Source organism: Mustela putorius, unplaced genomic scaffold (genome assembly GCF_011764305.1).
Source record: "Mustela putorius furo isolate JIRA1106 unplaced genomic scaffold, ASM1176430v1.1 tig00003845_pilon_pilon_pilon, whole genome shotgun sequence".
NCBI lineage: Eukaryota > Metazoa > Chordata > Mammalia > Carnivora > Mustelidae > Mustela > Mustela putorius.
The window spans coordinates 59,269,351-59,284,748 of record NW_025421998.1 but is presented as its reverse complement, the minus strand read 5'-3'; the positions used below and the strand labels follow the sequence as shown (position 1 = coordinate 59,284,748).

The following is a 15,398-nucleotide window of genomic DNA, read 5'->3' as shown; positions in this document are numbered from 1 at the left end:
TTGCAGTTCAGTTTAATCTAAGAAGCCAACTGTGACTATCTTGAGGGAATGAATGTACCTAATCCCTCAGTTTTTTTTCATACGCCACATCTACCAGAACTAAATGTAGAACTCAACACAGAGAAAATTTACTAGACGTTTTGGTTCTTCTTTGTCTTTGTAATTTTCATCTTTAAAAAATACATTTCTATTGCAGTGAAATATAGAATGTATGCCTTTTTTTTTAAAAGTTATTTATTTATTTATTTGACAGATAAGAGATCACAAGTAGGCAGAAAGTCAGGCAGAGAGAGAAGAAGGGAAGCAGGCTCCCTGCTGAGCAGAGAACCTGATGCAGGGCTTGATCCCAGGACCCTGGGATCACGGCCTGAGCTGAAGGCAGAGGCTTTAACCCACTGAGCCACCCAGGTACCCCTCCTTTATTTATTTATTTTTTTAAGTTAAATTTTTAAGTGCTCAGAACAGTGCCTGGCAAGTAAGTGCTAAAAAAATATTCATTTAAAAAGGTGAGGGGGAAGCCTTTCATGTCACTTGAGGAGTGGGGGAAGTGGCTGTATAAATTAATTATACATAAATAAAATGAGCTGATTGAGGTTTTATACCTCTCTGTATCCTCCACCAATTATCATGATTTTTCCGAAAGCAGCCCAGACTTAGGGCAAGCCCTTGACTGTTTTAATGTGGGAATGTGACAAAAAATCTGGTGGAGGGGGATTACTACAATTTCACGTAGAGGAGAATTTGAAATATCAGAGCCTTTTAAAATATCTTCTCCGGATGGAACAGCTGGACCTTCAGAGTCCATTACAACCTAACCAGCCCTTCCTTTCAACCCACTTCCGCATTTTAAGTCTCTGTTCATGGAATGTGTCTAATTTGTTCTTTGGTACATTGTGGGCATTCAGTAATGCTCTACGGTAACAATGAAAAAAATGCTAAAGAGTTTCATTATCACATTTACTTGTGACCCTGTTTCCTTTTCCTTAATCTTGCAAAGTGATTTTAAAATGCAAGCAAACATTAAGAGAAATTGAATATATTCTGGAGGCATGCATAAAGTGGGTTTTCTACATTTGTAAGAACAAATAATCCACACGTATATTTAAACCATTTTTCCCAATAATAACAAACGTTCAATAATATGACTGGGACATAACTGAAAGTGGTGGAGGTCTACCAGGAAGATTATGGAAATCGGACAATGAAAACCTGGGACAAAAATCAGACAAAACCTCGTCTCTTACTGCTACAATTATTCTTTGCCTCTTGTCTTCTGTGTGTAACACCCATGTAAGGCTTCCTATGAAATACTTCGCAAAGTAAAACAACTAGTATTGAATACAAAGAGTCTATGTGTTTATCCAAATCAAGGTTCAAGAATCAGGTAATTTTTTTTTTTTTTTGCTTGAATTTCCTATTTCAGATGTCTGTTTCTCCCATGATGGAGAATCAGGGATTCATCTTTAAAAAAAAAAAAAAAAATAGACGAATACATGCAAATGGATAAAACACTGTTTTAGGGCGACATTCGTACCAATCTGCAGTGCCGTCGAAGGTTCCACACAGAAGATTCTCATGGGGGTTAGGGGAGGCACCTGACAAGGTGTCCATTCAAGCCAACCTACCCGCTTGCTGCTCTCCTCCTCCTGAGCCTTCCTGAACTCATGTTCTAGGGAGCAGTCCAGCTCATTGAAGAGCCCCACTTCCTCGCAGTTCTTCAGGAACCTTGTTGGAGTCGGAGTCTGATCTGAAAACAGAGATCAAGTGGTCATACATGGGTTCTTTTCCTCAAAAGCCAGGAGCAAGCATGAGCTCAATTGACAAACCCCCTCCCTCACCCTAATAAAGATGCCAGCTCATCATCTTTAATTTTCTACCCTTTTAAATAAGATGGCAATAGGGAAGAAAATAAAACCACAAATCTCATAGGAGGAATACAACGTGTAGCATGCTGCATATGTGAGGGTTTTCCAAACTGCCAGACAACCGCCAGGGAGCCCACCATCAACTTTCTGGGGTTCCTATCACTTGAACACGTGTCACAATGTGTGGAATGACTTCTTTTTCCAAAAATGAAAAAAAAACATGATTTAGCAAAAATCAGGCCAAAAAAATCTGCTGGGCCAATGTCAAGCTTGACTTTAGGGAGCTGGGAGTTAAAAAATAAATAAAAAAGGTTTTGTAAATGTTTATATCAAAACAAAAAGAAACAAACAAGCACATTAATTCCTTTCTCTTAATGAAAATGGAAAATACAGCAATTCTCTCTCTCATTTTGAAAGTCACAGAGGATGATGAAAGTTTCCAAGTCAAACACATTCAGCTTTCATCCATTAAAAATATAATTATTAATTTCATTTTCCTTTGCTATAGCCAAAGGAATGTTCTGAGAAAACTCTTTAAAAGGAATAGAATTTCTTTCATATTCTTGACTGTCTAGCCAGCCTACTACTTAGGAGAGTGGAGAATCTGAAGCTGCTATTGGTGGCTTAATTTTTTTTTAGTTTTTTAATTTTTTTATAAACATATAATGTATTATTAGTCCCAGGGGGGTGACTTAATATTTATGTGGCTTTTGACACATAAATATTGCAGTTTACACAGTGGTTTCACACACGTTCTCTATAATCTAGATCTCACAAGATACTGTCAGGTAAATGGGGTAGAATTACACCTTTGTAATCACTAAGGATGGTTATCTCTCCTGAATAACACTGTATGCTGTCCTTGTCTCAGAAACAGCAGATGGCCATGCCAATCATTTTGCAAATGAGGAAAATGGAAGTCCTGTGTGATTCAGGGTCTCATTCAAGATCTTCCAGGTAAATGTGATGACACCAGGATTATAACCAAAGCCCTGGCACCATTTCCAATAGGCACATGTATTATTCCCACCTAAGGCAACAGCACACACAGTGAGACTGATGATGGCACTTGTCCACCTAAAGCCATACTCAGTCGCCAAATCTCTTTCTTCATAGTTCTTGAACACATCACTACCAGGCAACTGAAGAGGGTTGAAACAAATGTGCCATTTCTACATGCTCTTTATACAGTCCCATATGATGAGGAACTAGAATCATATTTACTTTCCTAATTCATACAGAGAGCAGTTAATCCCAGTAAATTACCCATTGAGATTCAAAGAAATAGCTTAATATTCATGAAGCTCAAAATAGCTTGATAGCTCCTATAGTCAGCCCTTCTAACGTAAGGTCTTCTGATTCCCTGCAGCTTTTCTACCTGTTAAGTGCCCAGCTGGTTGACTTGAATTTCAAAGCAGCAAAAATCCCCTTCTGCATTCTTTCCCATTCTTAGCCCGAATTCCAGATACTGAGCTCTCTTCCTCAATATACAGAGAGCCTACCACAGATGGTCATAAATCAGACATCACAGATAAAAGCCATGCAAAAGTTGGGTTTGGTTGAAAAGGGTTTTTTAGCACATTAATTTATTAAGATTCACACATATATACCTATGCCCCTATATATATATATATATAATACATATATGTATTTATACACATATGCATATATATAGTGTGTTATGTGCTTATAAAAGATAAAGTTAGTATTTACAAGCATTTTGCAGTTTACAAACATTTTCACCCAGCCTGTCTAGAGTCTAGATCTCACAAAGTCTGAAGAGGTAAGTAGGCACATATTATTTTAGAAATAGAGAGATAAGTACCTTGCACAAGGTCACAGTTCATAAACATTTTATCACTGTTAAGTCCTCTTTCACTTTCAGACATAACCCCTTCTCAATCTAAATCCTGTGCTTTGCCCAGACTCTCCCCTGGATCTGAAGGAAAAGACAGTGCTGACAACCCAGAAATCTCTAGACTTGAAAACTGCGTGATTTGGGGGAAATTACCTACTTTCTCTGGACCTCATATTCCTCATCTTTCAAATACAATTCTAAAGTTACATGTTTCTATGAATCCTAAAATCACCACCGTGATGGGTTCTCTTCAAAAATCACTGTATGTAGGTCAAGGGGAGAGGCGTGGGCAGCTAGGTGAGCCTGTTGGTGGGTATTAAGGAGGGCACGTATCGCATGGAGCACTGGGTGTGGTGTACAAACAATACACCGCAAATTTCCAAGAGTGGAAATAAAGGGATATGTCTGCATTTGTGTGTGTATATGTGTGTATGTACGTATTCTTCCATTGAGTGGGTGCTTATTCTATGTCAGGCATAATACTAAGTGCTGTGTATGATCCATCATCTCATTAATTTTCATACCAACCACATTTGGTAAGAAATCTTCTTACCCACTTTACTTAGAAGGAAACTAAAACTCTCCCCAGGCCCCATTTAGAAACTGAGTCACATAACTGTATTGATAATTGGCAATCCTAACCCTCCCTGGCTCTTTTAAAATATCTTGGAATCGTTTGTACCCCTCTATAATAGAAGCATGTTACAATCCTACAGACCTTCTACTATCTCGCAGGTCATTTTGTGAGAAAAAAACCCGAGAAAACAACCCAGGACAGAACTGCCATGTTAGACCATTGGTCATCAGTAGGGATTTAGTTTGCTGGGTTTTAATTTTTCGTCTGTTCCTCTATATTTCTCTATTGGAGATTTACTGGTTGAGGGCCATGATTCCAGGTAGAGAGAACAGTCATCCAGGTAGAGAGAACTCTGAGATGAGTTCATGAGATGGGCCATCAGATTGAATTCAGACTGATGTTTGGAGGGCAAGCCCTAGGGAAGTTGAGAAATGTCTTCTGTCTTCTCTCAGCAAAATTATCCCTTCAGCAACAGGAGCCATGGGCCCTAAAGAGAGTTGGTTCCCTCCTATCCCTAGAGCAGAAGACCCAGATGGGGGCCACAGCTTTGTTACTAAATGCAACTTTCTTTGCTGTGTGATATAACAAGGGGATAGCAAAACATATCTATATCCACATTTGGAAGAGATAAGGCACACTGTTCTTAATTTTTAATTCATTTTCTTCTTGTGAATGAGCTATTCTTTCCAGTTACAACAGGAACCAGAAAATGGAGCTTAACTTTTATTTTAACATTTATAGAATTAATACAAGGTCTCTAGCTGTCTTTGATCCCACATGGTACCAGTTCCAAGTAAGCCAGGAAATGAGCCAATCTTCAAAAAGGGGACAGTTAAATCTATCAGCAGCTTAAATAAAAGAGTCAGTTTCTCAGCCACACGGATGCTTTGTCAAATAAATATTCCAGCTGAAATTAGACCTGATGTAGGTGAGTAATATCCATGGCCATAAATTAAAATTCTGATAAACCTCACCTTCTTTAGAACCAAGGGCAAGCACCAGCCATAGCCACAGCCATTTCTGTATGGTGAGTAACAGGGGCTGGTGCTCCGCTGGTGGATAATATCTACGGTGTGTTCAGTAAACAGGCCCCATCCAAGGCCTTACAGGAACTGGCTGCCGTGGGAACTCAGAGCCCAGATGCTCGTTGGAGGACTTCTCACCTTTCTTTCAGTATTTCCACTTGTGTGAGGACCAACTGAATGCGAGAAACAAAGAACCCCAAATCTCAAGCTAAACTCAACGTTTGTAACTTTTGAGTTTAGGCTTTACTTAAGTTGAAAGTACTTTGTTGCTATTACCTTTGCAAATCCAAATTGGCCCTGCAAAAAAAAAAAAAAAAAAAAAAAAAAAAAAAAACCTGCAGGCTGCTTTCTCGCGGGGAGATTGCAAAGAGCACAGCTGCTTCTCAGGTCACCCAGACAGCTGGGACCCGTGCAAGTAAGGCAGCTTAGCCACTTTTACCTGTCTTATATGTCCTCAGAATTCTTTTACCACTCGGACAAGATTGGCAGCAAAAGGGATTTTTTAAAAATCCCTTGCAAATGTCATATTTCAATATCTGTCTCCCTTCCTGGAATAGTGAGTCTGTACCTCAAAAAAGGAGCACCTTTTCACAGACTGCTGCCTCTGTAAATAGCTAGGTAGAGGATTCCTGCCATGCAGAGACCCCACTTGTGTATTTACCTGAAAGAGTGCCACAAGCTTGACATGATGATTTGGAAATTCACCCACCTGCTACACAACAGGAAATCCCGCACCCCGCTACCTCTGGGAAGGACAACACATATGTGGCTATAGCTATTAGAGGGGGGAAAAAAAACTCACTAACTTTTCTAATCAGTCCCTAGTCTGCCTAGTGTCAAGTGCTTCAGCCCCAGCAAGTCTGATTATTCCAAAGTCTAAATGACAAGCACAAAGCTAAAGCCTGAAACCTGATTCTTCTTTTAAAAAGTGTTTAGTCTGCTCTACATTTAATAATAGGTTGCTACCTTATTTCGTTTCAGAGCTGCACTTGAGTTACATGTTTGTCTATGTTTCATTTTCTTCAATGATAAAAAGACAAGGCAACAAGTCATCAATTTAAAAAAAAAAAAAAGTAAAAGTAGAGTTCTCATAATATACCAGAGAAGAAGAATGCAAACTTCTGAAGCAGAATTTTCTTTCCCATTGATCTAATATTCTCAATGGTATCACTAAAGGGCTATGCTAGGTAATTTTACATCATTTTGTGTTAAATTGACAGTGACTGGGAATGTTATAAAAGCCCTACTAATTCATACCAGTTATAAGAAAGATCAGTTTGGATTGGTGACCATTCTAATTATAGGGTATTTTTTTTAAAGGTATTGCATTTTTATTATTTGCATGACTCAGATTCAAACAACAAAATGCAGCTTAATGGAACTCCTCAAGAATGCTGCTCAAACCAAGAGAGAAAAGCATTGGGATTAGCATATCTATTTTAGTTTAGAGTTGGGCTTCTCAGAAAAGGCATTTTTCTCAGGCAGTTCTAATATTCTTTCTAGAGTTACATTTATCCTGTGAATTTTTCAGCAAATGCCTTTTTTAAAATTTCCTTAGTTCCTATCCCTGTGTGAATTTTAATAAAGTCTTAATCAGGAAAGTCTACATTAAGTGAATTTTAAAATATACCCTCCTTTATAAGGGGCACAATCACTAACTGATAGAATTCCATGGAATTGTAGATAGGCTCCTTTACAATAAATGTGCCTTTTACTGAGTGTGAATACACAAAGGAGCAACGGGGTCCTCTCCATAACACTGAGGTTACTATTTCCCTGCATCTATCCAAGAGGCAGTGCTTCCATGGCACAAACCAAGGCAACTCCGGGTTTTTAAACAATAGCTGTGGAATGTTTAAGGGTTGCCCATGGCTTGGGTGATCCAGGTCCCTGAGAGACGAGACACATTGGCAGAACTTTGGAATAGAATGCTGCGATCCACTTATGGTCAAGATGGAGAGCTGGCAGACTAGATGCCCTTAAGAGGGCCTTGAGTCAACTAGAAAATTCTCTGACAAGGGCATCTCCTATGACACATGGCTCCAAGAAAAGACAGACTGAGATTTAAATTAATCAGGTAAATAATCCACCCCTACTCACTGTCAGCCATGGTCTAGCCAGAGTGTTCCAACAACAATCAAAGCACAATTTTAACTGACGTTAGAGGAGCTGAGCCAGTAGAAAGGGTTATGAACACTGGGATCATGTCTCTGCAAGCTAGGTGAACAGAGGGGATCCAAGGTGAATCTCTTATCAAGCCCTGCCCTGGACTGTGGAAGCTAAAGCTTCAAATTTCCACTTACTCCCTAATTGCCTTTGTCAAAAAGGATTGCCTTCCAGATGGAATAGACTGAAAGCCAGGTTTTCCTATATGAAAAGGCCTCTGATCAAGGCCTCTGAGGTGTTCAGGTGAGTTGTTAAAAAAAATTCAGGTTTACTTGACCAGCTAGAAACATGAATGAGAAGCTAACTTCTATAGAAGCTAACTATAAATGCCCATTGCCACTTGTCACAATGGAGGGGAAAATCTGATTTAAAAACACACTCTTGGGACGCCTGGGTGGCTCAGTTGGTTAAGCAGCTGCCTTCGGCTCAGGTCATGATCCCAGCGTCCTGGGATCAAGTCCCACATCGGGCTCCTTGCTCCACAGGGAGCCTGCTTCTCCCTCTGACTCTGCCTGCCTTTCTGCCTGTGCTCGCTCTTGCTCTCTCTCTCTCTCTGACAAATAAATAAATAAAATCTTTAAAAATAAATAAATAAAATAAAATAAAATAGAAAATAAAAACACACTCTTTGGGGCTCCTGGGTGGCTCAGTCAGTTGCTTCTGTCTTTGGCTCAGATCATGTTCCCAAGGTCCTGGGATCAAGGCCCACACTGGGCTCCCTGTTCAGCAGAGGGAGCTGCCTGCCACTCCCCCTGCTTGTGTGCTCTCTTGCTCTTTCTCTCTGACAAATAGATAAAATATTTTAAAATAAATAAATAAATAAATAAATAAATATAAAAACACACTCTTTGTTCCCCTATATGCTAATGTGTCAGTATAATCTCCTTCTGAAAACCTTTGACTATTTTTTTCCATTTGATGACTCTTGAAGAAATATGCCAGTAATAGAAGAGAAAACAGTTCATAAATGTATATCCAAACATAAATCTAACACTAAAACATGTTCTTAGTACATGGAGCCTACCAAATCTAGATGTACAATGAGAGAATTATACACAGACAGGAGCTTTGGACAAACTATTTATCCTCCCAATCTTGTATGCTCATATGAAAAGAGTGACCAGGATTAAATGACATAATGTATATAAAGCAGGAGGCATGATATAGGCATAAGATAAGGCAATAAATGGTAGCTACCATTATTATCATGCTGCCCTCTGGTGTGAGCCATTTCCACCACCCTCTGTTCCATAAAGATCTGAATAATTTCAATAGTGAGAAATCATGGTGTACCTTTGCCATCAATGGAAGAGGAGGTAAATATGGCCCCTGTGTGTGTGTGTGTGTGTGTGTGTGTGTGTGTGTGTGAGAGAGAGAGAGAGAAAGACAGAGACAGAGACAGAGAGATTTACTTATTTAGTCAGGATTCCAAAATGAATGTGGAGTGAGATATGTCACCTTTTCTCTGACTTCCTCTTTAAAATGCCCATGGATAGGGGCATCTCTGTGGCTCAGTTGGTTAAGTATCAAACTCAGTTTCAGCTCAGGTCATGATCTCAGGTTGTGAGATCAAGCCCTTTGTTGGGGGCTCTCTCTCCTTCTCCCTCTGCCCCTCCTTGCCCTCTCTCTCTGAAAAAATAAAAAATGATAAAACAATTAAAAAATAAAATGTCCACAGATTATTAAGTAGGTTTGTAGCAAACAGCCATGAGCAATGGCTCTGGGTTCTGAAATTATCTAATTTATCATGATCAGTCTCTTGGAAGACAAGTGTTCTACTCCACTGAACAACAATCTTGCTTTCTCCAGGGCGAGAATTAGGTTTAGATCCTGGAACTAGAGACATTCCCTAATTCTAGACTTAATCCAGGGACACAACTGGGTTCAGAGAAGAGCTATTTTATCATTTGTGATAGATGCTTGGAATGCTTGAGGATGCCTGTCTCTCTCACATCTCTTCTGTGTGTGAGCTACACCATGTCCGGTGGGATGGTGTCACCGCTTTCAGTCTTCATTCAGAAGATAGGGAGAAAGGTCACTTGAGCCCACCATGCTGAGCATCAGGTCTCTGTTGAAATGCTGCTAATGCGGAGAGGCCTCTCCTGACCTCCTTTAGCAGCTCACTTTGTCATGTTCATCTTCATCAGAGCACTTGTCACTAACTCATACATTCTTGTTTACTAATCTCAGGGGAGGGGTGTTATGAATGATCTCTCTGCCTCCCCACCTCTAGTAGAGTATAGTAAGTTCCATGGAAGAGAACTTGGTCATCTGTCTTGGTCAGTGCAGCAACCCCAGCACGGAGCACAACAGGATTTTTGCAGACACGTTCAGTGTTTGTTGAGTGAATCAATAAGTGTAAATGAATGGGCAATCTCAGCCCCTCTTCCCACACCTTCCTGCCGCCTGCCCTCCTTTCCCTCCAAGCACACACCAGTTGCCTTCGGCACTAATTGGGCTGTGATGTCTGGTGTGATTCATTAGGTATTCGAAGGCATGGTTTCATGCATCCCCTTCTCAGGCTTCCTGGGTTTAACCTTTTGAGGAAAGGTGTGCAACACTCTTCACTTCCTTTTCATGAAGCAAAATTCATCATCTTCTAGATCACTATTTCCACCATACACCTCCACCACACAGAGGTACACACGCATATTCTTCTCATTTAGATTTTTTGCTTATTTTCTTGTCTGGCTATAAATAAAACTGCACTTTGATTCGCATTCTGGTTTTTGCCTGTACAGAACTTGGGAACTCTGTCAATAAGTGAGGTGGGAATTTCTGACAGGGAAAAGATGTAGAAATTCCTGAATACCTAGCAATGATACCATTAAAATCGATCCAAATACCATACTGTTTCGCTCTAGTACAAAAATTTGATCATAATTTTCAAACCAAACAGATCTCTTGTCACATAATGGCTGATAATTTTGCAACCCATGTGTTAAAGTATATTGTCCTCAGTGGGTTCCCATTTCAAACTTGGCATCTAAAACCTCTGATATCACAACTGCCCTCACCGTGAAATGATTTTCAGTTGCAACAAGAACAGCTGAAGGGAAAGACTAAAGCCCATCATCGTATCAGGACTCCGGAAATGTACCACGAGGACCAAATAAGAATGGAAGGACCAAGGTAGAAGGGGCTAGAAGTCTTTGTCCTCAGAATCCACCATCACCACCCCATTCATGCCCCAACTATTGCTGTCCCTCTGGAATGAGGTTTTATGGTTACTCTCTATCCGAACGAGCTGACTCATCTTAATGAAACATTGTAACTGTCACTTTTACTACTCTGCCTTACAGCATGTCAAAGATCATTTACAATCGTTTTGAGTTGTAGATTGTACCTGGTCTAAATAAAGTGGACTTTATGGCAAAGCTAGGAAATTATTTCAGATCTTCATAACTCTTTGAACACTTACCTTCAAAAAGTCTGTGGCATCTTAATTATCTTGCTGACTGAAATATTTGCAATTAATGTAGGACAAAGTAATTTTCCAAAATACAAGTTAACCAGATATCCTGAAATTAGTAATGAACACTCCTACCATACTTCCTCTTCATAATATGTGCCAAATTCCAATTCATCCGAAATGAAATTTTGTGTAATTGAATATTGCTTGGGGAAAAAAAAAAAAAAAAGTGGCCTAAAAGGGACCTGAAGAATTTTGCCCTACTGATGCTTGCTGATTTCAGGTTTAATTTATATTATTTTTTATTGTTTCTGTTACTTTCTCTCAAGCTGTAGGAAATCCTTCATCCTTAAGATAGACCACAAAATAAGCTTAAAGTACATTCAGAAATAAAATTCTAAAAGACATTTCAGTAGATTTTGGAGCCTTTGATAAATTCAAACCTAAATAAATCAAGATATAAGACAAGTAAAACTTCAGTCACATTTGTAATCACAATCTAATATGCTAAAACTAACATGAGATTTGAGATACATACATCAAAGTCTTTCTTGGAAAAAAAAAGTAACAAAGCAAAAATACCCAACAGCCTATTACAGTGTAGCGTGGACAACACTGGCCCATGACATAACATAGACCTCTGTCACCTAAATGCAAAGTAATGAGCTGCACTGGACAGCTGTTTCTGTTCCAGCAAGAAAATTCTATGACACTACAAGCATGGAAAGTGGACAGAAAGTTTAAAAATGTAGCACCTAATTTCACTTGGAGTAAGAAATGGCCTCATACTAGCTTCAACACAAACCATGAGAAAGCAGAAGAAAAATGCGCCATTATTTTATTCATGCTATTTTCCCTCATATTTATTTCTCCCTTCATTTTCTTATTCCAAGTTTGACATAATAAAAATTAGAGAGAATTTCCTCTCAATAATTTCCCAGCTGGCACTACAATTACTGGCAGCAATGTCTTTAAGCTAACAAAGATCTGGTTAAGAACAACTGAAAAGTTGCAAGAGCTTAATCAAAAGCCTGTTTATAGGCAGCACATAGAAGTGTTCACACATCCTTAATTCCTTTTTTTCAGACCTTTGGATGGGGCTCCTTACAGGGCCACCCCAGCCGTTTACCTGAAAGATACTGCCTGGTACTTACCACGAAGCAGTAATATCACCACGTAACCTAACACCCACCTCCCACTCTCCTCCCACCAAGAAGCCTATTTTTGGAATTCTATTTGGGAAAAATAAAAGGCAAACTTATACATTTAAATACTAGGAGCCGCGCACAGTCTACAACCCTCCTACTTGCATATATATCTGCTCCTTGTTGAACTATGAAGTTACACCACATTGTAAATGATAGAACAAACTCAATGATAAAACGGAAAGAATGGACCATTCTTCCTAACACTGCTGGGCTTTTATAATGCTTACAGAACTTTTTGAAGTTTCTGCATCTCTGTTTCTAGACTTAAGGGAAGATAAAACTATTTCTGAAGAGCTAACTAGTTCAATCCAAACAAACAGGCTGAGAGAGAGGTGGTGGGTGGCAGGGGAGGCAAGGGAAGAGGCTGCCTTTCAACTAGAGATTCTGCCAAACCACAACACATCTGCACCATTAACAAGTCACTGGAGGGACTGTGAAGACGTGTGGATGGCTCTGTCTCTAGAAGTATGAGATTGTGCATATCAGCTGCTGAAACCAGACAAGGCAGTCCCCGCTGAGCAAGTCAGGGGGCTAGGACTCCACATCAAGGACCCTCATCTTTGCCCTGTGTGGGCAGCTTGGGAAGGCTGCTCCGTCACCCTAAGCCCCTTCTTCTCTATCAGTAAAATACGAGTTGTAATATTAACCTGCCTGACAACACTCTTACAGGATTTACTAATATTAGGGATAATAAAATAGTTGTAAAATTTAAGTGTCATAGAAATGCTAAATTATATGAGCCGGGCCTGCCAGGGCAGTCCGTTTCTCTTCTGATATCATTTAAAGCAAATTTACGGGTGTATTATCTCTTTCATGATGCCAAGGAGACAGTGGCTTTGTGAAATATTCCTAGCCTAAGAAGGGTAACAGGAAATGCTTCAACTACCCTGCCAGAGATTAGGAAACACTTTCACTTACCTTCTTGCACTAGATCTTCACAATGCGCCTGTGGAATAGACTGGGCAGACAAAATCATTCCCATTTTACAGAAAAAGGAACCGAGGCCCCAAATTGTTCACTAGCATGGCCCAAGGTCATTTAGGAAAGACCCCATGCTAGAGTTCAAGTTTCCCCACTCCTGGCTCTGTCCCGTTTTAATTCACTGCACCAGCCATCAAAATGGGAAGGAATGGTAATTGCTTGATGGATTGATTGTGATGCTGATTTATTTCTGCTCACAGCTGCTGAGCCCTTGCTTTGGTTCCCTACATTATCATTTTATTTAATCTCCCCCTTAGGAGGAAGGTACAGTTTCTTTAAAAAAAGTTTCACTGATCACCTCTGTTGCAAAAGAGAGAGTGTGTGCATGCTCCTTCTACTAGAGCCACATACCATTTTCCTTACAATTCTCATGCAAAATAGATCTTAGCCCATCCTCTAGTTTAGCTACAGTTCCACAGATACACTACATTGGGGTGTCCTCAAGAACAGCAAGCACACCAATCTTTGCATCTCCCGTGCTACTCGTAACAGCACAGTATGCATCATAGATGCTCAATGAAGATGTTCTGCTTGACTGATTACAGGTATGTGATTTTTAAAAAATACTTATATGGAGCCAACTTCCACAGTAATAAATATTTTACATTCCTGAAAATGAGAAATCACAGCTCTTTGGTTATTTGAGTGAACACCACATTAACTGATTACACTTCTGCTTACCATTATTTGAAGCCTCTGCTGTACCTTAGAAATATACGTCTTCAAGGCACAGAATATGCCAGTGGAAATCATGCTATCATAAGAACAAGTATCTCCCATGCGGCTGATGCCCTCACCCAGAGCCTTTTTTCCTGATGGCTCCTTACCTGATAACATATTGTCTGTTTTTATTGAGGGGAACTTCAAAGTCATTTCATGCTTGTGCCTATGAATCATCAGATGGTCCTCTGTTGGGAAGCGCTGTCAGACAAATAGAAAAAAAAAAGGGGGGGGGGGGGGAGGGGAAAGGAGCCATTCAGTTTTAAAATATATATTTGCCATCACAGAGAAAAAGTTGTATTCAGCATTGCACATGTGACAGGCAAAACAAAAAATTAGTTCTGAAAAAGTGTGAAAGCATGCTAAGTTAAATGCCAAATTATTTTTTGCAAGCAAATGTGCTGAGATGTTCCTTTGAATTGTACCCAAATATATGTATCATTATTTCCTTTACAGTTTACCAGGGGCTTAAATAGGTTGCAGTAAAATCTGACTGAATAGTAATATGAAATAGGAGACCTTTGCCTGCCATCATCTCTGACTCCCCACACCTTCCCCAGGAATTCCTTGCATAGGCCTCTACTTCCTAAATAGTCTTTGAATATAATCAGCTGTGAAGACTCATCAGTCAACTAGGTATTTCCTTAGGAACTAGAGGTTTGCATCTGGGGAAGACTTTAAATTTGTGTTTAGTTAAAGAATAAGTAAGGAAAAGGTAATGAACAATGCTGAAAGTATTCAAATATTCTATACAATAGAACTATGCTATACCTTCGAAGAATAAGAGTGTTCGGATGAATGCTTATATATATTCACAAGAGAAATTAACGATGACATCATGACAAAGTAAATTCTCTCATTTTTACCTATATATGAGAAGAAAATATGTGCAAATAGAAAAATGAATTTAGACCTAAGTAGCACTGGAGTTTCGCAAGATTATTTGGAACTTTTGTCTCGTAGTTACTGTTCTACGTAACAGTATAAAATAGTATACTACAAAATAGTATGAAATAGTCTAAGCCATAATAAGTATGCTAGATGTTTTCTATAGATTAGCCAGAAGTAGGAAAAATGCATGAAGTAGGAAAAGAATTTTGATTCATGTCAGACATTAAGAATTACATGTCATGCTTAACTGTTTGACATAAACACCTACAAATATGCTTGTAACATTTGTATAGTATGTTCTGTTCATGAAGACCTTGCACACTGCACTCATTATGTGATCTTTTAGAAGTATACAGATGACTTATAGTCATATGACAAATAATTTTTAGTATTCTATACTCTGTACCATGTAGTAAGCCATTTTTAATTTTCGGAGAGTGATATTACAGTTGTTTAAAATGCAGCTCTCAGGGGCGCCTGGGTGGCTCAGCGGGTTGGGGCCTCTGCCTTCGGCTCAGGTCATGATCCCAGGGTCCTGGGATCCAGCCCCACATCGGGCTCTCTGCTCAGCAGGGAGCCTGCTTCCTCCTCCCTCTCTGCCTGCCTCTCTGCCTACTTGTGATCTCTGTCTGTCAAATAAATATATAAAATAAAATAAAATCTTTAAAAAAATAATTAAAAAAATAAAATGCAGC

At 39.4% G+C, this 15,398-nt stretch overlaps 1 protein-coding gene across 3 annotated transcripts in view; it reads right to left on the bottom strand.

The window, feature by feature from the left end:
• Nucleotides 1-15,398, bottom strand: part of CREB5 (cAMP responsive element binding protein 5) — a 402,725-nt gene that overhangs the window by 312,939 nt on the left and 74,388 nt on the right. For all 3 annotated transcript variants that reach the window (XM_045062826.1, XM_045062827.1, XM_045062828.1), the window contains exons 3-4: nucleotides 13,920-14,013; nucleotides 1,626-1,747 (exon numbers count right to left, since the gene is read on the bottom strand). In XM_045062826.1, the coding sequence (XP_044918761.1) occupies nucleotides 1,626-1,747; nucleotides 13,920-14,013 (216 nt within the window). The remainder of the gene's footprint in view (nucleotides 1-1,625; nucleotides 1,748-13,919; nucleotides 14,014-15,398) is intronic.